This window comes from Hyperolius riggenbachi, chromosome 9, assembly GCF_040937935.1.
Source record: "Hyperolius riggenbachi isolate aHypRig1 chromosome 9, aHypRig1.pri, whole genome shotgun sequence".
NCBI classification, from domain to species: domain Eukaryota; kingdom Metazoa; phylum Chordata; class Amphibia; order Anura; family Hyperoliidae; genus Hyperolius; species Hyperolius riggenbachi.
In genome coordinates this window covers 261,175,401-261,202,559 of record NC_090654.1, presented here as the reverse complement: position 1 = coordinate 261,202,559, position 27,159 = coordinate 261,175,401, and the positions used below count along the sequence as shown (strand labels likewise).

The following is a 27,159-nucleotide window of genomic DNA, read 5'->3' as shown; positions in this document are numbered from 1 at the left end:
AGGAAGCAGCCATGACTCCTGAAACGTGTTGTCAGATTGCTTTTTGAATAAAAACTTTGAACTGGTGTCTATATCTTCTGGAGAGGTAAGCAATTACCTCTCTTTTTTATATACTAGTAAAAAGGCCCGTCCATTAAAAAACGGGCGCTAGGCTACGGTCGCATGTGTCCACTTGCTCATCCCCCACCGCTGTCTGAAGTATATGCACAGAGGGAGATACTGCTTGCTTGGCAGTTGAAAAAAGCTGTTATTTCCCACAATGCAATGAGGTTCACAGACAGCAAACTGTCAGGTCTGGAAGCAGGGACACAGAGACAGGATGCAGAGACACGGGGGTTTTATTATATAGGATTTTTTTATTTGTATTTAAAAATACTAAAATAGAACGCAAATTGGGTGCCTCCATCCTACCCACTACCAGTCAGACCTCCTTTGGAGGTAATAGCTTTGCAGTTTTTTCTGGAAAGTCTATCGTACTACAGGAGAGCAACCATCCACTATCCAGCAGGACCTGGAGCACCGAGCATGACTACAGGAGAGCGACCATCCAGTATCCAGCAGGACCAGAAGTACCGACAGGACTACAGGAGAGCGACCATCCAGTATCCAGCAGGACCAGAAGTACCGAGCAGGGACGGTTAATTCCCTTCAGGCCTATACGGTGGTTGCAGGAACTGCACCCCACCTTTGTGAGTATATATTCATATAAGTTTATCCTCCCTATACCTGACGATACTGCACCATTGGGCTCCCGGCATATCCCTACTTCTCACCTAGGTATTCTTGGCCCTTACAAGAATCACCCCCCCCCCCCAAAAAAAAAAAACCCTTTAATCTACATGGAGCTTGCATGGGTTTCATATCCCTCAAAATTGGCCTCAGTCCATGATAGGTACATAAGACAATGATCATTGTAGGGATTAGATTGTGAGCTTCTTTGAGGAATAGTCAAAGTGAGTAAATGCGCATGAAATCTTTCAACTGCAAGGATTGAGACTCAATCCCTTAGGTGACAGTTTGGGGCTTCATGTTGTACAGACGAGTCATGATTGCCTGGTAGTTGAGGCGGCATAAGTCCGGTGCAGCAATTTTCATTCCCATAATATCAAGTGTGATCTCAGCTAACCAACAGGGACAGAGTTGGCTAAAGAGACTGCGCTTGCGCTATGGAGAGGGGACAAAGGCACGCTGCATGACGAAGCAGGTCAAGAACCCTCTGGCAAGTGTACGAGGCATTAATGATGTGACTACCAATATTTTGTTAGACTCAGTAGAAAATATCCTTGCTATATAAATACATAATATCTGACATTACTCCTGGATTTTGGAAGACGTGTTTTATGTCTACATGGCTGACTTTAAAGTGACACTGAAGCAAAATAAAATTATGAGATAATGAATTGTATGCGTAGCACAGCTTAGAAATTTAACATTAGTAGCACAGATATGAGTCAAATATTGTTTCCTGTACAGAACGAGTTAAAGGCGCACTATGGTGGAAAAATTGTAAAATTTAAAATCTGTGCAAACATATACAAATAAGAAGTACGTTTTTCCAGAGTAAAATGAGCCATAAATTACTTTTTGCCTATGTTGCTGTCACTTACAGTAGGTAGTAGAAATCTGACAGAAGCGACAGGTTTTGGACTAGTCCATCTCTTCATGGAGGGATTCTCAGGGATTTATTTGTTTTCAAACGCACTTTGCTCTGCCCAACTGCCAAAAAACTGTGTAGCAAGCAGGGAAGCTTGCCAGCATCATTGTTTAAATCCTTTAAGGCAATATCTTTATAAAGAATAAAAGCCTTGCTGAGAATCCCCTATGAAGAGATGGACTAGTCCAAAACCTGTTGCTTCTGTCAGATTTCTACTACCTACTGTAAGTGACAGCAACATAGGAGAAAAGTAATTTATGGCTCATTTTACTCTGGAAAAAATGTACTTCTTATTTGTCTATGTTTGCACATATTGTAAAATTTTACAATTTTTCACCATAGCGGCCCTTTAAGAAACTTCAGTTGAGCTTCTCTGAGTTCTCTGACCCATCTTGGGTTTAAGACAGTGTTTTCTGAAGCACTTATTCATCAAAGAAACAGTGACAGTTTTAGATACGGTTTTACTGCAGGAAAGTTCAAAGGATCAATAGCTAGGCTTTGATTTATAGCTTAACATAGAGTTTGGTTTGTAAACACAGAGTGATGCAATGTTATACAAAAAAAAGCATTAACAGAAAATACAATTGACACTCCTTTCTTTGCTATGAATGTTCTATTAATTATCCGTACCACACATACAATTCATTATATCACAAGTTTTTTTTCACTTCAGTGTCACTTTAACCCCCTTACGACCGCGTCACGCCAATTGGCGTCTAGTCCTGGGGTAGGGATTTGTAGGAGATCGCGCGCATCTCTGCCTGAATGAAGGAGCTCCGCTCCGCCCCGCCATCAGCCTCCCAGCGGCCATCGCCGCTAGCAGACTGTTAGACGGCGAAACCACCATCTATTTACTTAGTACAGTGCTGCAATCTAAGGCAGCGCTGTACTGGAGACAGCCGTGTGACACAGCTGTCCCCCTGGAGGCACCGCAGTGATTGGCTGTCACAGGCTGAAGCCTATGACAGCTGATCACAGTGATTGGCTGGCAAGGGGAGGGAAGGCTGGGGAATAAATAGTAAAAAAAATTGCAACATTTATTTATAAAATAAATATTATAATAAAAAAATAAACATTGGGGGAGCGGTCAGACCCCACCAACAGAGAGCTCTATTGGCGAGGAGAAAGGGGGGGTGGTCACTTCTTGTGTGCTGAGTTGTGCGGCCTTGCAGTGAGCTCTTAAAGCTGCAGTGGCCTTTTTTTGTAAAAAATGGCCTGGTCACTAGGGGGCTTTAAGCCCAGGGTCCTCAAGAGGTTAAGGAATATTTTGAATCCCATCTTCCACTCGCACTTTCAAAAATCAATTTAAAGTAAAGCACCTTATTCCAAAATGAAGCTGGCTTGGCCAAAGGTGCTTTAGCATACCTCAAGCGCACTGTTTCTGCTATGGGCGGAGAAAAGGCTTTCTCTGCATCACTCTCGCATACAGCATCTTCTTGTGTAAAGTGCGCCAAATGGTTAAACGATGCACAGTGACTCCATTTGCAGCAAGATGATGTTGTAGGTCTTAGGTGCTGCTCTGTGGGTTGACTGACTGTTCTCACCATTCGTCGCTTCTGTTTATCCAAGATTTTGGTTGGTCTGCCACATCCAGCCTTAACAAGAACTGAGCCTGTGGTCTTCCATTTCCTCAATATGTTCCTAACTGTGGAAACAGACAGCTGAAATCTCTGAGACAGCTTTCTGTATCCTTCCCCTAAACCATGTTGGTGAACAATCTTTGTCTTCAGGTCATTTGCGAGTTGCTTTGAGACCCCAATGTTTCTACTCATCAGAGAAAATTAAAAGAGGAGAGAAACTTACAATTGACCCCCTTAAATACTCTTTCTCATAATTGGATTCACCTGTGTATGTAGGTCAGGGGTCATTGAGCTTACCAAGCCAATTTGCGTTCCAATAAAGTTCGAAAGGTTTTGAAATCAATAAAATGACAATAGTGCCCAAATTTATGCACCAGCCTAATTTTATTTAAATAATTATTGTGCACTTTCTGTAAATCCAATAAACTTCATTTCACTTCTCAAATACCACTGTGTGTGTCTCCTATATGATATATGTAACTGGCATTTTTTTATAGTAACTAACGATTTATACAGGAAAATCATGACAATGAACAAGGTTGCCCAAACTTTCACATCCCATTGTATAGCTAAAAAAAATTGAAAACATATTAAAAATTGAAAACACTTAATTTGCAAAATTAAATATATATATATATATATGGAAAACATTTAAAAAAAAAAAATATATACAAACCCTTGTTTTAGTGAGATTGTCACGCATGGGCATTTGTAGTAGCCTGGATCTCCAGTCTCATAAGACGTATGTAAGCCCAACTGCACACATCCGTTCCTTGTTAGTCTTCTCAAGGAGTGAAAGGCGCAGAAAGCTCGCTCTTAATCTTGTGGAATTAAGTTTGATGCTAAATATTATAAGGCTAATAAAGGAGATTATCTGGATAATCTGAGATAAAGCAGGAAAAGTTGTATTATTCAGATATAATTCTTTCTAGTGAGTCTTTAAGTGTAATTCCATTTCTCACTTCTCACATATTTTGGGGCGTTGGTAACAGAACATAAAAATATACTTGTAAGTAGAATTAGTATTTTCGTTTTAAGAACAATGTAAGCACTTTAGATCTAGAGGTTAACACCTTATGGCACCGACCAATTTTGGACTGCTATAGCTTTATCGCCAGTTCTGAAAAAAAACCAATAGTGATGAGCAAGAATTTCACAGTAATTCAGCAATGATATTCACAACTACAATGAAAAAAAAACTATTGTGAAATTAATTCTGCACTTAATTGTAATTAATTACAATACATTATTTTGCAATGATTTTGCAAAAAACAACAACAACCCAATACTATAATGTACTTTCACAAGATGCACCTTTTTGCGAAAATGAAAACTTTGTGCAAATTCACAACTACGATGTAAAAAGTCAAACTATTGTGAAATTCATTGTGCACTTAATTGTAATTAATCACAATGCATTATTACGTAATAATTTTTCAAAAATAAAAAAGTAATGCACTTTTACGAGAGGCACCTTTTTGTGAAAATAAAAACTTTCTGAAAATGTGATGACTTGAGGCTAAGTTCACAGTGGGACGTTAAAGTCGCGCGTTAAAACAGCATTTAACGCAGAATAACTCACTACAATGAAAAATCAATGCCCTGTTCACAGTGCACACAGTGCAACGTTGGTGTCTAACGCTGCACGTTAAGTAAAAGTACTGCATGCAGTGCGTTATACACGTTATTAGCTGCGTTGGACTGTTTGCACATGCTCAGTAATGACTTGGAAGCATACTTTTCATTGCCTGTATTTTTTACTGTATCTGCTGTATGCGACGGTAACGCTGCGTTGCCACTTTTCGGGCGTGTTGCGTTGTAAGCTTGCGGTGCGACTTTAATGTGGCATCAAAACGCAACGTCCCACTGTGAATCTAGCCTCAATGCATTTGGTGAAAATGTGTTTTCACATGTATGCCCATAAATTTTCAATTTACTCTTATGTGCAAAAATATATTTTCCCATTCCTGTAGCCTTCAATGCATTTGGCAAAAATGTTTTCCATGCCCATATCTTTTTAACAATTATTTTCATCTGTGTAAAAAAGCGATAAGTGGCCCACCGACCACATACTTTCACAAGTTAGGCATTTAAAAAAAAAAAAAATAAAACTTGCAAAAAATTCCACAAGGTCAAGATTACCCACAAAAACGTAATTGTAGTTTGTTTTCTCCATAAGACAAAAAGGCTTGAGCAGCAGAGGTGAGGAGCAGATACACTAGAAGACCCTCCGGGAGCTGCCATAGTTATAGGCCAGTGATGGATACCGTTGGCACTCCAGCTGTAGTGGAACTACAAGTCCCATGAGGCATTGCAATACTATGACAGCTCTTCACATAACTTGGGGAGGCAGAGGCATGATGGGATTTGTAGTTTTGTCACAGCTGGAGTGCCAAGGTTAGCCATCATTGTTATAGGCGAATATCACAACTGTAGTATAGGGCTAACCAATGCCCGATATTTTACTATAGGAATCCAGTAATAGACTATCACTAATTGTAGCGATATTCTACTAGCAGCAATCCCCTGTACCCTTTTTTTCATGTACGCCTTTGGGTGTGTCAGATTTAGTATTGCTGTTTGAATCCAGGTTATCTTAAACCCGGATAATGGCGTCCTAAGAACTTCAGTACCATTACTTTTCGAATCACACGATTCCAGCTTGGAAGGAGGAAGCATCTGACTCACGAGGCGCGACGTGTAAAGCAGGACTCTCTCCACAAGTAATAGTGCTGAAGTGCTTTGCACGACATTCAGTCGGCAAGACTCGTCAGTTTGCTGCTTACACTTCGAGTTGGAATACTTCTTGCACTTTGCTGCTAAATATTCATACAGGAACGAATGAGTAGTGAAGTAGCCATTTATAGCAGAATGGAATCTGAAATGGGATGAACATTTTTAGAACCATAAAATTACTTGTGTAGTAGCGAGTCAATTGGACTATCACTTTCTATGATCAAGACACAGAACATTTATATTGCGCTTTTCTCCTTCTGGACTCAAATCGCTTGAGCTGCAGCCACTAGGGTGCGCTCAGTAGGCAGTAGCAGCGTTAGGGAGCCTTACCAATGGTCACCTTACTGAATAGGTGCTGGCTTACAGAACAGGAAGAGCCGAGATGCAAACCCTGGTCTCCTGTGTCAGAGGCAGAGCCACTGAAGCGGGAAAAAAAAGACAATATAATGATTTGTATGTGTAGTACAGCTAAGAAATAAAACATTAGGAGCAAAGACATAAGTCTAATATTGTTTCCAGTACAGGAAGAGTTAAGAAACTCCAGTTGCGATCTATGAAAAAGAGCCATTGAGCTCCACGACTTTCAAAGTTGCAGAGAGCTCTGTCTTCTAAACGTATGTTCTTTTTCTCTGCAGAGAAGGGTTCAAAAGTTCACTTGCCTGCTCTGTAAAATCATTTAGAATGCTGAGTAGTGTGTAAACTGAAAATATTAGAGAATGATGCATTGTTTTTTATATATATATATATATATATATATATATATATATATATATATATCTGAAAATAAAAATACGAGAATATTTTCTTTGCTCCTGTTCTAGTAATTATCCGTACTACACAACCAATTCATTATATCTTAATTTTTTTTTTCGCTTCAGTGTCTCTTCAACCACTAATCAGCGTTTCTTAAATCTGATTAGTTTCTGTGCATTTCTTGATACCGACAAATTCAAATTTTGCACGCGAGGCACATATTTTTTTGGGCAATCTCTGTTCACCAGTAGGGTTGTTCAAGTGCTCAGCACACCACTTTGCTTTATTAGTTCAGCTCAGATCTCTGGAAGTACAGCAAGTGTGAACATGTAGATTTCATTGTAGGTAACCCTCTGATTATGTCATTTTTATCATTTTCTGCTTCTATTAACCAGGGGTGCTGTGAGGTGAAAGAGGAGCGACTAATAAAAGTTTACTTTGGCACTTACTGACCTAATCTGAGTTTATGGTTATGGCTAGTGAATGGCTGTTTTCACAACCGTGGTTTTCAGCCTTCAAGAACAAAGACGGGCCGACTTTAAGGCATATGTTCAGGGTCGTTTTTTTGTTTGTTTTTTTTTAAATACATATTGGCCTCAATTCTGGCAAGGTTTTGAAACAAGTTACCTCCATGTACAGTAATTTACCTAAAGAGGTAATGACATTTAGCAATTCTGGTAGGTTTTAGTCATGTTTTACCTCATGCGGTAAATTATGAGGTAATTTGCATTCCTTTTACCAAAAATAGCAATTGGTACTTTTCCGTTAGCCGGGCGCATCCACTAGGTGGCGTTGATTACTACTCCCCCTCCAGGCCGCCATGGATAGTAGGGAAAGATGTAATTCTGGTGGAGTTTTATTGCCACCTAGTGGATGCGCCTGGCTAACGGAAAAGTACTTAGCATTTCTCACGGAAATTAGGGGGCATGTTAGCACATAATTTACTGATCAGTTTAAGACCTGCCTGTACCCCGAGGTAGTCAATTTGTATGAATTTTACAGTTTGTAGTGGAGTTCCTATTGATATTTTAGTGGAGTTCCTATTTTGGCTGTGTAATAGAAAAGAATAGTAGAAATAAAACTCCAAATATTTACTGGATTTTTTTTTTATAGGGGATGCCTATAAATATACTTTTCATAGCTTGCTACATAATCAAATACACCTGCCCCCCTCAAGAAAGGAAAAAAAATCTTCCAAAGAATATTCTAATGCAGGGGTCTCAAACTCAATTTACCTGGGGGCCGCAGGAGGCAAAGTCAGGATGAGGCTGGGCCGCATAAGGGATTTCACAAAAAAAAAGTCCTCAAATGTCATTATTAACAGTTTTAATTATTTCTTCTGAACATTAAGTGTCCTACCTTATAGTTCGCTTCAGTGCTCCCATTACAAGTAATCCGCCGTGTCCCCGCCGCAAAACGAGGTCTGCAGAGCCCCCAAATCGCCCGGGGGGCAATCCGCCGGCATTTCCTGGAAGGGGCAGAGCTTTCAGCTTCAGCTCTGCCCCTCCTGACGTCAATCGTGGTGGATCGCCACCTCTGCCCGATCCTCTCACTCTACCTTCACAGAGAGGGGCGGGGAGAGGCGGCGGTCCGTGCGGCGAGTGACGTCAGGAGGGGCAGAGCTACAGCTGGAAGCGCTGCCCCACAGCGCAGTCGTGGATGTTTGCCTGGGGGATTTGGGGGCTCTGCAGCCCTCGTTTAGCAGCGGGGATGCGGCGGATTACTTGGGAGCACTGAAGCGAACTATAAGGTAAAATAGTTCGCTTCCGTGTCGCTTTTGCCGGCACGGGCCACAAAATATTGTACCGAGGGCCGCAAATGGCCCGCGGGCCGCAAGTTTGAGACCCCTGTTCTAATGGAAGACAATTAAAGATTACTATTATTTATTTACTGCATGCTTACCGCTGAAATACCACACTTTATACATTTAGGCCCCATTCACACGAGAGCCTTTTGCCGCGATTTCAGCAAAATGCTCAAACGCTAGCGCTTTTTAAAAGCGCTAATGTAATGAAACCCTATGGGTCATTCTTACTTGGGCGATTTGCGCTAATCGCCACAAATTGTCCAAAACCGCGAGACGCAAACGCGTCGCCTGCACCATTTTCAGGCGATTTCCCGGCGATCGCATTTCAGTGCTTTAGAAGCGCTAAACGCGATCGCAGCAAAATGGGGACAAATGGGCAAATAAAATACATGTGTTTTAATTATGGTAGTATGTATTATTTTAAAGCTATAATGGCCGAAAACTGACAAATAATGATTTTTTTTCCATTTTTCTCTTAATATTCCAGTTAAAATGCATTTAAAGTAAAATATTTCTTAGCAAAATGTACCACCCAAAGAAAGCCTGATTGGTGGCAGAAAAAACAAGATATAGATTATTTCATTGTGATAATTAATGATAAACTTATTGGTGAATGAATGGGAGGTGAAAATTGCTCAGATGCATAAGGTGAAAAACACTAAAGGCTGAAGTGGTTAAATACTATGAACAGATTGTGTAGGTAATCTCTCAAACTACACTGCAGTGGTAAAATTGGCCATAGTTGGATATGTGTACACACCCTAAAGCTTGGTACACACATCCAATTGTGATTGGCCAATTCTACCATCTCCATGTAGTATGAGATTTTACCTACCGATCTGTTCATAGTATTCAAATCTGTTGGACTTCATACATTTGGAGGTGGCAAATTGAACAGTCATTGGTCAAATCAAAATTGGATGTGTGTGTGTACCAGGCTTAAGGCACAAGCGGTCTTAACTCTGTAAGGCTAAATACTTGTACAGCAAAGTCCCCGCCATCTGGAACTCAGGCAATCGGAACTCTCAACTAGGCAGTGTTCTCCCTAGGCTCCTTTGGCTGGGAGCTCTATCTGGCTAATTTTGGTGAGCACCCAGCTGTTCTCCTACTATGCAGTAAGCAGATTTGCAGCGGCCATGCAATACCCTCCCCCCTTTGCACCCAACCAGGCTACTTTTTCATGCTACCCGGCTGGAGAAACATTATGGGGAGAATACTGGAGTAACTAAGCAGCTCTGGGAGACCCAAACCACTGGGAAAGTATAGGGGGCTAGAGACTGAAAAGCTCTCCTACTAATAAGAAATGCTTGGTGAAATTTGCCTTCTTAAAAACCGAAGAAGGAAACTTTCAATAATTCAGCTTTAAGTGAACATCTGTAATTACCCACAATGCACCACTACTGAATATGCAAATTATCTCTTTATGCCCCTGCAGCCAGGCTAGCATCCAGAATTGCTGGTGTATAGCAAGCACGGTGGCATAGTGGTTAGTGCTCTTGCCTTGCAGCGCTGGGTCCCCGATTCAAATCCCAGCTAGGTCAACACCTGCAAGGAGTTTGTAGGTTCTCCCCATGTCTGCGTGGGTTTCCTCTGGGCACTCCGGTTTCATTATTATATATATATTTTTTATTTTTTTTATATACTCTGTACAGTGCTGTGTAATATGTTGGCGCTATATGAATACTTCGATAATAATAAGCCTATAGCTTTAAATTTTACACAGCCACATCAACCGAACATGTAGACAGCCTGTTTTGGACTTTTGGTCCTCATCAGTACATGGCAAGGATTGATATGGCTGTATGGGATAGGGCTTGGACCAGTACCACAGAGTAACCAAGCAGCTCAGGGTGACCCAAACCACTAGGAAAGTACCTCCTAGGGGTTTGGGTACCGCCAAACGTTTTTGTACCAAATTTGAACTGCATATTTTTAAAAACATGGTAAATGGCATTAAAAAAAATATGTAAGGGTGAATTAGGGGCACTTTGGACTCATTCCTGCTTTATAATGAATGTGTTGGTGTCACAATGTGGCGTGACATGAGTGGGGTTGAGAGCGGTGTCACTCAGAAGGAAAGGCTTTCGCTCTCCACCCCATTCTGCACTACATTAGTGTGAACAGCTGCCATTACATAACTTAGAGCCAAAATAAACTCGAAATTGAAGTCGTTAACTCCGAAAACACGTTTGTCATTTAGTGAAAGTTATAAGTATTACAATTAGAACTGAGTTTTCAAAATTAAAAATCTGTTTTATAAGTGTAATTGCCCGAGGCTTCACATCTAATCCTACAGAGGCTGGTTTGTTGCCCTGCGGTTTGCTGGCTTCTTGTGTTGAAAACGGGGTCTTGAAATTCCGCTTCTTGTGATCTACAAGTCTACAGCAGACAGTACCGGCACATTGAGTGACACAAGCCCCAGCTTATCTCAGCAGTGATGCATTGTGGGACACCTCAAAGCTCACTCTAACTTGGATAATTGAAAATCACTTCTGTTTTAAAGTGGAATGAAACCCGGCATTTCCTCTTTCCTCTAAAAGATTATTTACAGCATATAATATATTATAATATATTAACTGCTAAAACTACTGTTTAAGTAAAACAGAATTCAAAGGGTTAAATCACAGGACTGACTTTCTCCTGCAGGGGCAGCAACATGCGAACTGGTGATAACCTTATCTTGTGTTTACATTCTTCACTTGATACAATGAAGTAAACATTCTCTGACTGAGCAGAAACTTCTAATGAGTCCTGAACTGAAACACTGCTCAGAAATCATTACTGGCTTCATTTACAGTAGAAATACAACAGTTATGAATAAAATGCACCAGCAGCTTTCAAAGTAAATAAACTGAACTTTGGGAACTTATAATTTCTAAATGAATAATTATACTTGTGCACAAAAGCAAATATGAAACATTTTTATTGAATATTTTGTCCGTTTAAAACCGGTTTAAGGCGGCAAACTTCTGTTTTGCATATTATTATTGAGGATTTTTGATCTTTCAGGCCCTTACACAATCCTAGGAGTTCTGGCTCCCCATGAGCTTGCTGGGCAATCTGTAACTCTGGGTGTTTCAAGTCCTACCCCATAGAGCCACAATAATCCATGCCATGCACCTATGAGGATCAACCAATCCGCAAGTCTGTATGTATGTTGGATTAGTTTGGCTCTGTAATATTAACAAGCTAACACAACATTGCATTCCAGTGGTTCTGGGGGTGTGTTTAGCCATTTGGGTCAACAAAGATGATTTGCATATTCAGCAATGATGCATTGTGGGATACCAAAGTTCACGCCAATCTGAATCGCAAATACCTTCTGTTTTAAAGGACAACTGAAGTGAGAAATATATGGGGGCTGCCATATTTATTTCCTTTTATACAATAACAGTTGCCTGGTAATCCTGCTGGTCTATTAAGACGCAGTAGTGTCTGAATAATGCCAGAAACAAGCATGAAGCTAATCTTTCAGATCTGACAATAATGTCAGAAACACTTGATCTTTTGCATGCTTGTTCAGGGTTTATGGCTAAAAGTATTAGAGGTAAAGGATTAGCAGGAAAGCCAAGCAACTGGTATTGCTTAAAATGAAATAAATATGGCAGCCTCCATACTCCTCTTGCTTCAGTTGGCCTTTAAAGAGACTCTGAAGCCAGAATAAATCTCGCTTCAGAGCTCATAGTTAGCAGGGGCATGTGTGCCCCTGCTAAAACGCCGATATCCCGCGGCTAAACAGGGGTCCCTTCACCCCCAAACCCACCCCTGCAAAACTTGGTCGTAAACTTGGCCGTGAAATTTTTTCTTCCTAGAGGCAGGGCTAACGGCTGCAGCCCTGCCTCTAGTCGCGTCTATCAGACGCGCATCGCCGCCTCCCCCTGCCCCTCTCAGTGAAGGAAGACAGAGGGGCGGGGGAGAGGCGGAGGTACGAGTGATAGACGCGCATGAGGCAGGGCTGCGGCGGTTAGTCCTGCCCCAATGCGGAAGCGCTCCCCGGCTGCACGGAGGGGATTTGGGGGTGAAGGGACCCCCGTTAAGCTGCGGGATAGCGGCGTTTTAGCAGGGGCACACATGCCCCTGCTATCTATGAGGTCTGAAGCGAGATTTATTCTCGCTTCAGACTCTTTAAGGCAAATTTTTGCACAGCATTTTAGTAAGGAGACTTTTTGATCCCTTTCAGCACCTTACACACTCCTAGGAGGTTCGATTCACCAAAAGCTTACTGAGCAATCTGTAACTTCAGGGGTTTGAAATCCTACCCCATAAAAGCATTTTAATAAATGCCATGCACTGATGAGGATCAACCACACCAAAACAGTCTGTATGGTAATAGTAGTTATGCATATGATTTGCATCCGAATTGAATGCGGTGTGCAGATAGCTTATTAGAGGTGCTGCACATGTGAGCTGTTGGTCATTTAAGATGCAGCCTTTGTGGTATGCGCTGGCCCTCTCCCCGCTGTCCATTAAAATGTAAGTTACACATTTTTGCTTAGCTGCTCCCAACGTTATACATATGTTGCTTTTAATGAGCTCTGCCTCACCGTGGCGCAAGTGTCCAGTATATTATACTTTGCATGCAAACTATAGTGGAAGCCAAAGTTCCTCCATAGTATAATAAATGTAGCATTTGGTTTGGACGCAGGGCATGCATTTTCAGCCTAATAGAGGTGGTGCATGCCTGAGCGAGTAACCAGTCAATTGCAGCATGTTTTTTAGGGATGCGCAAACCCCCCCCCCCCCCCCCTCCATAAGTCTGTATGCAAGTTGGATTAGTTTGGCTCTGTAAAAATAATCTGACACATTGCATTTCAGCAGTTCTGGAGGTATGTTTAGCTATCAGGTGCAACAAAGATGATTTGAATATTCAGCAGTGTTGCATTGTGGGACACATTAGAGCTCACTTCTGTTTTAAAAAGGAACCAAGCACCACTTGTTTCCTGGTTACTATTCGGTATAGGAACTGCCATGTCCCCCCTCTGCTTCTAGCTGCCCATTATTTATCCAGGGGAAGATGTTAAGATAGCATCTGTGACTTCTGTAATCTCTTTGAAGCACAGTGTTCAATCCACCCCAACCCCCCCCCCCCCCTCTTCCCCACCAAGCTTTTGTTTACTCCTTGTCAATGTGTGAAATTAGTTGTTCTCTGACTGCAACTTTTGTGGTCAGGCAGACCTGCTTTTTAGGTTGCCCTGGGTGCTAAAAATGGTGCTTGCTTCACTTTAAGAAGGCAAACTTCTGTTTTGAATAAAATTGAAAGAAACCAGCTGGAACTGAAATAGAAATACAAGAAACAGTAAAAGCACAAATGACTGATTTTGAGGAAAACACACAAAATCTATAAATATAAAAGTTTATTCAGTATAGTGTTTAGAAAAATAAGTTCACATCATTTCAGAATGCAATAAAACTTGTCCAGGCTAAATCCCTATTACAGTACAATTAAAATAAAAATATATATATAACGATACCTCTTTGGTTGGGTAACTGCACAGAAATGATTTTTGACGTGAGGTTTGTACCATTAGCAAGAAATGCATCATTTAAAAAATTACTACATAAACATGGCTGTATTTTTTTTTGTATAAAGAATAAGGCACAAAAAGAACCAAATATAAATAAAAATAAAATAAGAAAAAAAACATGCATAAGGAAGCAGTATGAACAAGAGAAAAAGGTCTGGGTATTAGACATGCATATTACAGTTAAATAATACATAAAAATACAACAAAAGTTCACCAATTCCCAGTTTCCACACAAGAGAATGCATTTAAACTCATGCCTTCCTTATCTGCTTCAGCTGAAGTTATAAAAAAACGCCCAAAAAGAACGGAAAGTAAGAAAAAAAAAGCAGACATGCAAAACAGAAGTAAACAAAGACTTACAAGAAGTCAGGAGGATTTTTCCAATGACACAAACATAGAAAACTTGAGAACTCACTAGTTAGAAGCAAATATGTTGCATATAAAGAAGAGCACTTTTCCCTCTAGTTATAGATTTGTTAATGTAGGTTCCATGCAATAGTGAAAATAAAAATCTAAGTTTGGAGTTAAAATAGTGCAAAAAAGGTTTCAAATTAAAGAGATTTTTTACATTTCAGGAAGGAAATCTACATTATAGAATTAGGATGAATACTGAATAAAGTATTGATTGTCTTCTCTTTGGAAGTAAAATAACTTTACTATGTGCTTGAGTTACATAAAGTTAAGGAACAATGTTCCACTATTTATTACGCTTTCTTAAAGGATATCTATTCAAAGTATGTCTGCACAAAAAGTACAGGTATCCCCAATTAATTAGAAAATACATCCCGGACGAGCCCCCTTCTACAGCACTAACAAGGTAAAAAGTTGAAATAGTCTCATTTTCCTTGGGATAGCCCCCTCCACAGACAGTGCCGATAGTCCATCTGCACTAGTTTACAGTTGCTTTAAACGTAAAATGAACCCTTTCAAAGCAGTGACATATTCCTTTCACTACAGCGCCACATGTTGACGCTTCATAAATCAATAATGATAATAATAATAATAATAATACACAGCCATTTCAACAACCGCTTTTATTCAATGTACATTCATTGGCCTGAAGATGAAAGTCATCTGACGGCCCTATTTTTGGATTTTGAAGCTAGGTTTATAAAATACAGACACACCCACTACCTGCAGTCTGTCATCACCAATAGTAGTAGCAGCACTATCACCACAAAGTGAAAGAGCTGGCACCTAATTTGATTACCTACCACTGCTTCCTCAAGGTGGAACCACCCATCACTAAAGACAACTACATTCAAGCAAGCAACCATCTACATTTTATTGAGCAGTGCTGACAAACAGCTGGAGAAAAAAAATGGCTGCCTGTTTGGTTACTAGGACCCCAGTGGCTGCATGCAGATGTCAAGGGCGGAGGGGATAGGTGTGTTTGAAGAATATACCTATTCTTTTAAATAATTTGGAGAATTAGTGTTTTGATTATGCCCCCCAATGTGCACTAACTCCACAGCTTGACAGGAATTACCAATTTTAGGTAGGGACCGTTAGAGCAGCTGTATTTGAACAATAAGGCTATGCACTAGAATCTTCATGTATCAACAAGAGAAACTCAAAAACTAATACATGACCTGCTTTTCAAAATTTCCATTGAGAAATGATTAACAGTATAGTTACAGTTATCCTTAAAACTAAAGCTAGCTAGACAGATTAAAGGAAGTTGACACTACTTTTCAACCAGGTAAACTTTAGGGCTGACATCCTTAAAGAGCATCTGTAACAAAAGAAATCCCCCTCTGGGAGATACTTCCCTCAGGAGGGGGAAGCCTCAGGGTCCCAATGAGGCTTCCCCATCCTCCGTAGCCTGAGGGATCCAGCGCCGGCTCCCCCAAAACTTCCCCCGACAAAGGCTGACAAGTACTGCGCTGGCCTTTCCGCAATCCAGTGCAGTAGCGTCTCTCCGTTGCACCTGTGCAGTAGAGCCGATCTAATCTGGCTCGGCTATTGCCATCTGAGCCCGAACGGAGAGCCGCTACGGCGCCTGCATTGGATTGTGGTAGGTAAATATTTACCTCGTCGCTGTTCGGGGGAAGGGGGGGTAGCGGGTCGCAGCACTGGATTGCCAGGATGGAGGCGGATTGGGGGGGGGGGGGGGGGAGCGTTGTTAGGATGCAGAGGCTTGCGTCTTCCGAAGTAAGTATCCCCCCCAGAGGGATTTTTTTTTTGTTACAGGTTTGCTCTAACCTTGCTTCACAAGTCTAATCTAAACATGAAGTAAACACAAGTTACCCCACCCATTACGGGCTGCAAGTTCGCTCCAAGTTAACGACTTGCTAAGCAGTAAAAGGATGAAAAAAGGCAGCCCCAAAGCTTGCACCATTAAAACTACGCCTGCATGTGCAAGCTGTCATACATCTATCCTGACAGGGTCTCTTTAAAGTAGTGCTGCACAAATCCCATAAGTCAGGCAGCCAATGTGCTTTAAAACTGAAGCTAGCACCTACATTTTAAATCTGTCTTTTGTAGATTGAATTGGCTCCTAAAAGTACCCAATTGGCTCGGAATTGGACAGACCGGCTCCTAAATTCTTTATGGATTTGTCCTTTGTGCTTTAAAGGCAATTTTAAGAGATAATTCCCTTCACATGCCCAGATCCCCCACATCTCAGTCCCCATCCCTAGTTTTAACCATTTATGCGTCCTAGATGGGTTCTGCTTTATTTAAAACCAACGGAAACAATGATAATACCGCCAAACTGAGCAATGGCTATGGGGAGTGAACTGGAGGATTGAGGAGGTTGGAAACCCTGCTAGTCAGGTCTTCTGGGACCAAATCCTCTTCCACAGGCACTTGTCAGACAGAATAGCCTGAGAGGTGGCCATAGTGTGCTGGCTTACTTTCATCAAGAGTGACCTATACTGACAGGTCCAGTTTAATACAGAGAAGAAGCCGAACGAACATAGTAGTTTTCTAAGTACTCTTTTCCATGGACGGTTGTAATTACATGCAGCCGTAAAGGAGAACACAGATAAATTCACCCTGTGTGTGTTTATAGAGAACGGCCTGTGTAATTCTCCCTTCTTAGCAAGTAATGAGCTAGTGTAATTTGAGCTGTCAGCAGTCTGACAACTATGCCGAATTCGGAGCTCATGTGTAAACACAGGAGGTTAATCCTTTCTTTGCTCCCAGGAAGTAACTACTTCCTACTGCAGAATCTCAGTAGGAGTTCCATAAGCTGTATCAAGGAAAGTATTTTCTTTATAGGTTATTATGCTGTTGCTTATCTTATTTTAGAGCAGAGAGGAAGTTCTGAGTTTAGGTCCGTATGAATGGTAGCGTGTTGTAGCACCGCACATCACATTGCCTGGGGGCAAGAAAAGACTTGTTGCATCCGAAGAGAGCAACTGCCTTAATCAGATGCAACTCCATTGGAGGGGGGTTGCGCATGTCCATGGCATGTGCCCAGCGGTAACAAGGGCCCAGCTGGGGGGGGTTGCGCATGTCCATGGCATGTGCTGAGCAGTAGCAAGGGCCCGGCTGGCGCACCGCCTTCAGCTGCTCCTGGAAATAGAGGCCTTATTGGTAGACCACATGGTGATTGAGCCTTGGAATGGAAGCTCTGATGACAGCCAGGAATCCCCATTCATCGTGGCTGGATTGTGGAGCACGATTACACTGTATGCACTTATACGTCATGTTTCTGGCCTGGCAGTTAATGTTTCACCAGGCTCAGTTATGGAGGACGTTCTGCAGTCAATTTAAAGCCCAAGTTCAAGAACATTATTTTGAAATATATGTAAAACGAGAAGTTCCCCCACACCAATTTATGGATCTTAAATCCCTTCAGAAACCCTTAGTTACCTTAGTCTAAAGCTACGCCTACCTGCTGGAGACAAACAACAATGACAGGCTGTCGAGAGGGAGGTGTGGCTTTAGCTGACAAGGCAATCACTTTCTATCCTGCATAACCATGTGACTACAGAGGGAGTGTTTAAGACTGACTAGGAAAGAGCAGCCAGCTATAAGTTACTGAGAAGGATGTATTACTTTTATTTTGCAAGAACTAAAATATTATTTTGATTAAAACTTTGTGTGCAGAATTTCAAAAAATGAACTAATAAATGCTCCACCACATACTCAAAATAGAGCTATGTTTTAATACAGGGCCGTGGAGTCGGAGTCGAGGAGTCGGAGCAATTTTGGGCACCCGGAGTCGGAGTCTTTGATTTCATAAACTGAGGATTCGGGAGTTGGAGTATTTTTGTACAAAATCCACAGCCCTGTTAAGTATTAGACTTAGGAGTCGGAGTCGAGGAGTCTGAGTCAGAGCCATTTTGGGTATCCGGAGTCGGAGTTTCATAAACTGAGGAATCGGAAGATTTTTGTGCCGACTCCACAGCCCTGCTTTAATATGGTGGCTTTGAGATGTCAAGAAAACTGACTTAAAGGACAACTGAAGGGATATGGAGGCTGCCATATCTATTTCTTTTTAAGCAATACCAGTTGCCGGGCTGTTCTGCTGATTCTATGCCTAATACTTTTACCCATAGCCCCTGAACAAGCATGCAGCAGATCAGGTGTCTGACATTGTCAGATCTGACAAGATTAGCTGCATGCTTGTTCCTGGTGTGAATCAAACATTACTGCAGCCAAACAGATCAGCAGGGCTGCCCCGCAACTGGTATTGTTTAAAAGGAAATAAATATGGCAGCCTCCATATCACTCTCACTTCACTTGTCCTTTAAGTGAGGTACCTCCACATTACCAATCCATTTTCATCAGTTACAGAGTCAACAGAGAGACAATAGCTGCTATGAGCTGTCAGGGGATGAATTGTGACATAGCAGCTCTATTAGTGTGGTGTAAAATCTGGTTCATGCACCTTCCAGACAAATTCAAATTAGTGTAATGCCTGGTACATATATAATACAGTGCTGAACCAATTCATAGATCCAATGCCATCTCCTACTGCCTGCTCAGTACCTCCCCCTCCCTCTCCAACCACCAGAGGCCACACCTCTCCACTACAGACTGACAGCCATAATATTCAATCAGCAAAGAGACCTGCCCATGGGATGATTGCTTCAGGCTGACTGACTGGGTATACACAGGCAGATGTGGGTCGTTGACGATTTGTGACCGTTAACAGTTTCATAAACTTTTTTTGCATCGTTAATACATTAATGCATTATATTGACATTACATGTCAATACATTAATTCACAATGCATTAATAATACGAAACGCAGATAAACACTTAGATTCTGAACTGGGGTTTCAAAGCATAAACGTACTTGCAGATATTACACCTATATTGAATCTTTGCTACACCCTCTAGGTCTCCCAAATCTGCTCCAACCCAACCGTAACCATGGCGGCAGCAGCAGACAGCTCAGTGTTTGCGCTCATGCTGCTCCATGTATCCCCTACAGGAGGATTTCCTGTAGATGGCTTCATTCAATCCAATACATCCACAGTGCAGAAATCTGGAGAGGGTTGTGGGACGGTATAAAAGCATGCTGGGCTGCTGAGATTGGTAGGTTTCTGGTATCTGAGTGAATTTGGGTGGGTGCAGGAAATCGGCCCATGCTCCGCCCCTTCTTCCCTATCCAGCATGGGCTGGGGACACTAGGAGAAGCAGGTAGAATGTGTGCTTTTTATAACCAGCCTTTTCATTCAATCTTTCATTGGGTAAAATAAAATAAAATAAATTATCTGGGGGCAAAATAAATACATGTACCTGCTGGGCAGCTTGTAAAAGGGCTGGTTTGCCCGAAACAGCGGCCTGCAGCTGCAAGACAGCATTCATGTGATTTTAAAGTGTCTTCAATAAATGTAGTGTTTTAAAGAGACACTGAAGTCTCATTTTTTACCGTATTTTCTTATTCAGCCTTCTCCAACATTAAATTCTAAGCTGAATCGCCGCATCCCCACCGCAGAAAGTTATTTACAGCACTAAAATTGCCCTGCAAAGTTACATGACTTTGCAGGTCATAGATTTTACTGCCTGGTAGAGGCAGAGCTTTGTGCAGTAGGTCTACCTCTACTCCAGTCAATCTCTGCCCCTCTCAGTGAAAGAAGACGGAGAGAAGCGGGGAGAGGCGGAGATTGACTGGAGTAAAGGTAGGGCTACTGCACAAAGCTCTGCCTCTACCAGGCAGCAAAATCTATGAGGCAGAGATACTGCGCAAAGCTCTGCCTCTACCAGGAAGCAGAATGATGCGACCGGTAAAAAAGACTTTGCCGGGCAATTTCAGGGCTATAAATAACTCGTTCTGCCATGGGGATGCGGCAATTCAGATTAGAATTTAAGGCTGAATAAAAAAAATAAAGGTAAAAAAACGAGACTTCAGTGTCTCTAAGTAGGTGTGCAGATCAATAACCTTAGATTTTATCTATTACCAGCCTGGAGATCCTCGCTTCATTGTGCAGACTATGGTTTCTCTACAACCCCTGGACAGTTCTTGCTGTGACAACGGCACCAGGTGACCAGAGAAGAAAGAAGTGGAGCAGGAAAGACCTTATGGAGCATTCCTTAGAAAGCCTTTTCTCCTGACGGGTTAGGTTGGAGGGAGATGCCTAAAGCTCCAAGTTACTACATGGACAACAATGATTGGCCAGGTCCAGGAAAAACCAACACTGGTAATGAACTCCTCCGCCTACATGACCAGTAGGCATTGTCTTAACAACAGTCATCAGTTCTATCAATAGGCACACAGAATGGGGGTCAAACAGACTATTAAAGTCATACCATCAGCAGCTGGCTTTACGGTGAACCTAAAGTACTGCGAACAAAACAAAAAAACTGCACTTGACATAAAACCAGACAAAACAAACAAATATGTACATATATGACAGCGCTAGTCTCCCTAGATATGTGCTTTGCCGCTTGAATGGCTCAATGGCCAGAAGGCACATGGGCAATTTGTTTTAAATAACTACATTAAGGTAAGAGAAAAAATAAAGTCATTGCAGCAGTATAGAGCAAGGCCAAAAGATAAAAGGGACGAGGTGTATGATTTTTCTACACAATGGGATGTTCCAACATTCAGGATTAGTGTTGTCTGAAGAAAAAATTAAAAGTCTTGCATATTTTCCGATTTCAAAAAATACATATAGTATAATTCGAGCCTTGTACACACATGGTACGTGCTCCTAAAAAGGAGGATACCTGTATGCAATATTGAAAAGGTTACATGACACCCCACTGGTAAAGATGCCCTTTTTGAATTAGCAAAAGCTCACTACAAAGTCATTGCTCTAATGTAACATTCCCATTTTGTCAGCAGAAAGTGTCAAGTAGGTGAGGTTGTGGCTTTTGGGGGGGAGGGGGGGGGGGATTGAAATGTTTAAATGGTGAGTTATATACAGATTTCCAGCATTGCCCACCTTCCCATTAAAAAAAAATTATATATAAAGTACCGAAAAATGTATCCTTTTGCATTTCACACTCCATTGTGATGTTTCCCTTAATGACCCACATTTCAAGAAGGGTTTTAACTACAGTATTTTGTGGGGCAGGGACAAAAACAAAAAACGAAAAAACAGTGCGTTTTCTGAAAAGGGAGAGTTTGAACATCCAAACCGATGAATCCATAAAAAGGCCTTTAAACACCACTTTTTGGATCGCCTATATCTCTTGCATATCTTCATCCATTTGAACGTTCTGAAGTTTGACTAGATCTTTTTTGCCCACCTCGAGCTCCTCGCAGCCCGGGTTGAGCATACCGCTAATGACGTATTTGGATTTTGCATCCAGCAGCATGACGCTGCCGCTAATAGTAGAGTTCTGGGAAATAGAGAGGTAGTTCTCCTTGGCGTCGGGTACCGGGTGAAGCACCAGGTTGTGGTGGCAGTTAAAATCCTGATGCGGTTGCGAAGCCGGATGGCTGGTGGCGTTATTGCTGTTTGTAGTGATGAGTTGCCCCAGGTTTGGATGTGATGTAGACAAGTTCAACAGGTCTTGCGTAGTGATGTAATTACAGTTCGGGAGAGGTGAAAAGTTTGCGTTACTAGTGTGCGTGACACTTGCGACCGTGGTGGTGGCAATAGAGGGGGTGGAGATAGGCTGGCTGACCACTGTCGGCTGACCTCCTGCAATAGAGGCGAGTTGTCCAGAAGCTGTTATTAAGGTCGGTTGGGCAAGAGCGAAATTCTGTGCGTGAGTTCCGTTTACTAAGGAGGCGGCAACGGACTGCAGGGCATCCTCGGAAGGCATGCTAATGTTGACTTGTGTTGTGCTCTGATTGACAGGCATTATCGGAGAGAAGACGAGACTGCGTTCCAGACCATCTTGTTTTATAGAATGCGGAACCGTGTAGACGACTGTGCTGGGCGGCAAAGAGCTGAGGAAGACTTTTCCCTGATCGCTACTGGAGGCGGTGTCGCTTGTAAACGTCCCGCCATCTGACGTACCGGGAGTGACTGCCAGATTTCCTGCAAACACAAAGAGCAGAACCATATAAAAACATGCATGTCGTAAGTAAATAATCGTAAAAAAAAAAACACAGGAGTTTTCTGTTTTTATCCTGTCTACAATAGAAATAAACACAACCTCATCTTAGTGAATACGTTGAAAAATGTAGTAAATGGAGATGATCATCGAGATGCAAATAATTTTCAGCTGATGCAAATTTATGCAGCTCGCAATTGGACCAATCAAATGCAGTAGCTGATGACTGATTGGTTTGGACCGAAGCTGCATAGATTTGCATATAAAAAATCAAAATGCACAACTTGAAATTATTAGCATTGCATAGCCCATCAATTAGCATTAAAGACAAGATACGTTATTTTTATTTTTTACATTGGGGTTAAAGAGACTCTGAAGTGTGATTAAAAATCTCTTTTTTCCAGAACGAGGGGTCTTTACCCCCCAAATCCCCTCCGTGGTGCCCGGGGAGCGCTTCCTGTTGAGGCAGAGCTAATGGCTATAGCTCTGCCTCTAAGCGCGTCTATCAGCGCTGATCGCCGGCTCTCCCCGCCCCTCTCAATCTGCCTTCACTGAGAGGGGCGGGGAGAGGCGGAGATCCGCCAGCTGATAGACGCGCATGGAGGCAGAGCTACAGCTGAAAGCTCTGCCTCCATGAGCAGCAAAATCCACGGGATAGCGGCGTTTTAGCAGGGGCAAACAGGCCCGTTTAATATAAAGAAAAAAGCGTCTCTTTAATGCTTTAGTCCCCTTGCATGTTATTGCTCAAAACAGTGCGCTTCCCTGCCGCAAAGGCCATGCAAGTCTATGGCGTTCGTACGGTGCGAGGTGCTGGACATATCAAAATCGCTGCAATCCGATGCAAAGTCTGCAGCGTGTTGCCGCATGATTTGTGCCTACCGCATGGTTTATGCAGTAATGGAAGTCAATGGGCAACACAGTAAGTGTGCACAAAGGAAGTGCAGTGCGACAAGGTGCGCAAGAGCAGAGCGACGGGTATCAGAGTGACGTACTTCCTGTCACTAGCCGGAGGGCGGCGCTATGCACATGACCCTGTCGTTGCGCCCTGGCACAGGGTCATATGAAGGCAGATTTGTGCGATGCAGTGCTTCCACAGCTTAATCTAAGGCAGCCTTTCTCAACCAGGGTTCCTTTGGGTACTCTGCAGGGGTCGCTTGGCATTTTCCCCCCATCATGGGAAAAGTATGATAGAGCACATTAAAATAGGGGATACTGTAAAAAGAAGTACTAAACTGGGGGTCAAAATAAGAAAAATCCTCAATAAAAAGCTCCAGAATAAGGAGACAGTATAATAAGGGACACTGTAATAAAATGGTAGTGAAATAAACAGCAACACTGACTTTTAAAACCCATGCCACCTGCAAAATAAATGCAGGGGTTCCTTAAAGCGGATCCGAGATAAAAAACTAACTATAACAAGTAACTTGTCTATATATGTTACCTAAAGGTTAGATAGTTTACACAGCAAATCTAGCTGCAAACATCCTTTATAGAATATGATCGATTATTGCTGTGATACAATGACAGCAACCATGTTTGTAAACATTACACAGAGGCAGGCTTATCTGCATCTTGAGCAAAAAAACGAATCCCCCCCTCCTCCTCCTCCGAAATCTCTGGCTAGTAATACCTCCCCCTCCTCCTGCCCAGACTGAGCTCCCATGAGCCCTTGCTACTGCCAAGGCTCTCTGAAAACCTGTGGGCGTGGCTTGTTTAGTTTATAGGGATTTAAGAGTATTAAAACAAAACACAAAAAGTATTTGGCTTGAGGACTGCTCTATAAACAATAGGAAAGGAACACAATTATGCAATGAGTAAAAGTTCATCTCGGATCCACTTTAACATCCAAAAAATATTTGCAGGGTTTCTCCAGATTAAAAAGGTTGAGAAAGACTGATCTAAGGTGTAAAACTGGCCTAAAGTAATACTGAAGTGATAAAGAAAAGTGATACTCACAGGGAAGGCTCTTGATCTCATCGAGCCTTCCCAGTCCTCTTGGTGTCATCCTTCCAGCACCGTCACCCCTGTACGCCTTCAGGGACCCTCTGAGGAAATACTTGTGCCTCTTGAGGGATCCCGTAGGCGGCACACTTGAGCGGGGGACAGAAAGGACCAGGAAGGCCCTATGAGATCCAGACCCTTCCCTCTCCATAGGCGAGTATAGGACTTTTTGTTACAGGTCACTAAAGATTTGCTTAACAAAAAAACAAAAAAAATATATATATATATTACAAATGAATGTATTTGGAGAGCTGAAGCTCAGCTACTATTTTTACTCAAGCTGTGACTACGAGCAGCTCTCGTGGCAGCTTAGCCACACCTCTTCCCAGAATGCAATGCACCTTGAGCTGAGAAATAGGGATGGCCAATGAGATGCAAATCGTGTTCAAGTTCATTCAGGATTACACCAATTGTGTATGCAGATTTATGAAGCTTGAAAAACGGACCAATCAAATCCTAGCAAGGCGACATTTGTTTGGTCAGTCTTCAAGCTGCATACATTGGCATAAACCAGGAACGATTTGCAAGTCATTGACCTTACTGAGGAATAAAGGAGGAAGAGAAAGGCGCAGCACGGTGGCGTAGTGGTTAGCGCTCTCGCCTTGCAGCGCCGGGTATCCGGTTTGAATCCCAGCCAGGTCAACATCTGCAAGGAGTTTGTATGGCCTTCCCGTGTTTGTGTGGGTTTCCTCCGGGCACTCTGGTTTCCTCCCACATCCCCAAAACATACAGATCAGTTAATTGGCTTCCACCTAAATTGGACCTAGACTACAATGCATACACTTAAAAAAGAACAAACAACAAAAATAAAACGATAGACATGACTGTGGTAGGGACTAGATTGTGAGCTCCTCCGAGGGACACTTAGTGACAAGACTATATGTACAGTGCTGCAGAAGATGTCGGCGCTATATAACTACTAAATAATAATAATGTGATTAGAATTGTGAATGTTGCAAGAGTAGAGCAGAAAATTCACCAAACATGCAAATCTAAGCCCAGCAAGAAATGTAAGTGGCCATAGGCAAATCACCAATGTTAAAGCGGTATCATCACCATAAAAATCTAATTTCAATGGCAACTGGTCTGAGTGTATTAAAGTGAATGTTTACCGGTCAAAAAAAGGAAAAGTCAGATACTGACCTAAGGAGAGGGAAGGCTCGGTCCTAATGAGCCTTCCCTCTCCTCTCCCGGTGCCCGATCCCGTGCAGGATCCCCCGTGGCAGTATTCGACCAGTTCGGTCAAATACTGCCACTTCCGCATGCCGAAGGGAGCCAGAGTGCTCCCGATGACGCGGCCGCTCCATACTACGCATGCGCGAGCGCCCTCTATGACGCGCTCGCGCGTACTTAGTATGGAGCGGCCCGTCTTCGAAAGCCCGAGTGCTCCCTAAGACCTCCGAAGTCCCTGCGGCGGCGGGCGCGAACGGGGGAGCCAGCGCAGCACCGAGGGCACCGGGAGAGGAGAGGGAAGGCTCATTAGGACCGAGCCTTCCCTCTCTTTAGGCGAGTATCTGACTTTTCCTTTTTTTGAACGGTACCCATTGGCTTTAAGTGATAAAGATGCTAATCCTGCATTGAAAACTTGCTAAACTTTTTCTGCTGTTATAGTTTGTAGTTATCACATACTTTAGGAGCACTGGCCTTAGATCCATACAGTGCCAAAGAGTTGAATGCTGGGAGTTCTTTTTTCTATAATATATTCCTCCTCTTCCATGCATTTCCCCCTCTAGCTGCTTATCGGAAACACCCACTGATTACTTGTGTTTACAAGCAAGGCTGAGGTGACTCAGTGACTGGATGTGTAAATAAAAAAAAAAAATGTAGCTAGTATACACTCAGTGGGAGTGTCTGAAGCCTCTGGGAGGAGGGCAGCTAATGTTATACACAATGAGCAAGAGAAGGGAGGGGGAAAAACAAGAGTCAGGGAGGATAGGATGTCAGCATTAGCTTGGCAAGATGGCCACTGCCTAGAATAGGATTTTCTGCTTTTTCTTTATAGAATTCACAGGAATCATTACGTGGATAGCACAATACATCTGTTATGTAAGTAGAAGTAGTATTTATCTACTTATATATGTGTTTTTTATTTCTAGGTTAGCATGGGTGTCGCTTGTTCTTTAAGGGTCATACACACGTCCAAGAAAAGCGCACAACCAACCAGACGACATAACTGACCGCACGGCCAAGCGATTACCCGATCGTATTTTCTGCACACCAAACAACTGAACAGCCGACTCATTTGCATACTGTGCACACAAGCGGAACGGCGGACTGCACGATGCGGCCGCATTCATAACAAGTACAAGTCACTCAAACTACGTTGTGCACACGCGGCCAACTGCACGATATCAGCTCAACAGTCATGTGAGTTGTTCCGCCGGCTGGATCGGGCAAACCACCTGCTATCAGTCGCTCGTCTAGTCATTTGTCACGCGTACACACGCCCAACTATGGTCCAACAGACCAAGTTTGGACGATAGTTGGGTGGGAAAGTTGCACATGTGTACGAGCCTTTACAGGTTACTTCAAATTTAAACGTTCACTTTAACCTGACCAAGGCATCGTACAAGATTCACGCTATTTAGAGGAAAGTGCACCAGATACATTGCTGAGACATATACAAAAGCTGAGAGGACAACGGTAATTACAATCCTGTCAGTCTTCCTCAGAAACGGCCTTATTTTTGTG

At 42.5% G+C, this 27,159-nt stretch overlaps 1 protein-coding gene and 1 long non-coding RNA gene across 3 annotated transcripts in view; one reads left to right on the top strand and one right to left on the bottom strand.

Moving 5' to 3' along the window:
- Positions 1-280: 280 nt before the first annotated feature.
- LOC137533187 (uncharacterized) lies at positions 281-26,782 on the top strand. Of its 2 annotated transcripts, XR_011024150.1 has the most exons (4): positions 281-689; positions 20,421-20,657; positions 22,269-22,493; positions 26,565-26,782. It is a non-coding gene; the product is annotated as an uncharacterized lncRNA (long non-coding RNA). The 2 variants fall into 2 exon arrangements; XR_011024149.1 differs by lacking the exon at positions 26,565-26,782 and having other exon boundaries at positions 22,269-22,517.
- SIX4 (SIX homeobox 4) overlaps positions 13,893-27,159 on the bottom strand; it is a 64,121-nt gene continuing 50,854 nt past the window's right edge. Inside the window, exon 3 of the mRNA XM_068254425.1 lies at positions 13,893-22,451. Within this exon, the coding sequence (XP_068110526.1) occupies positions 21,646-22,451 (806 nt within the window). The 3' untranslated portion in view covers positions 13,893-21,645. The remainder of the gene's footprint in view (positions 22,452-27,159) is intronic.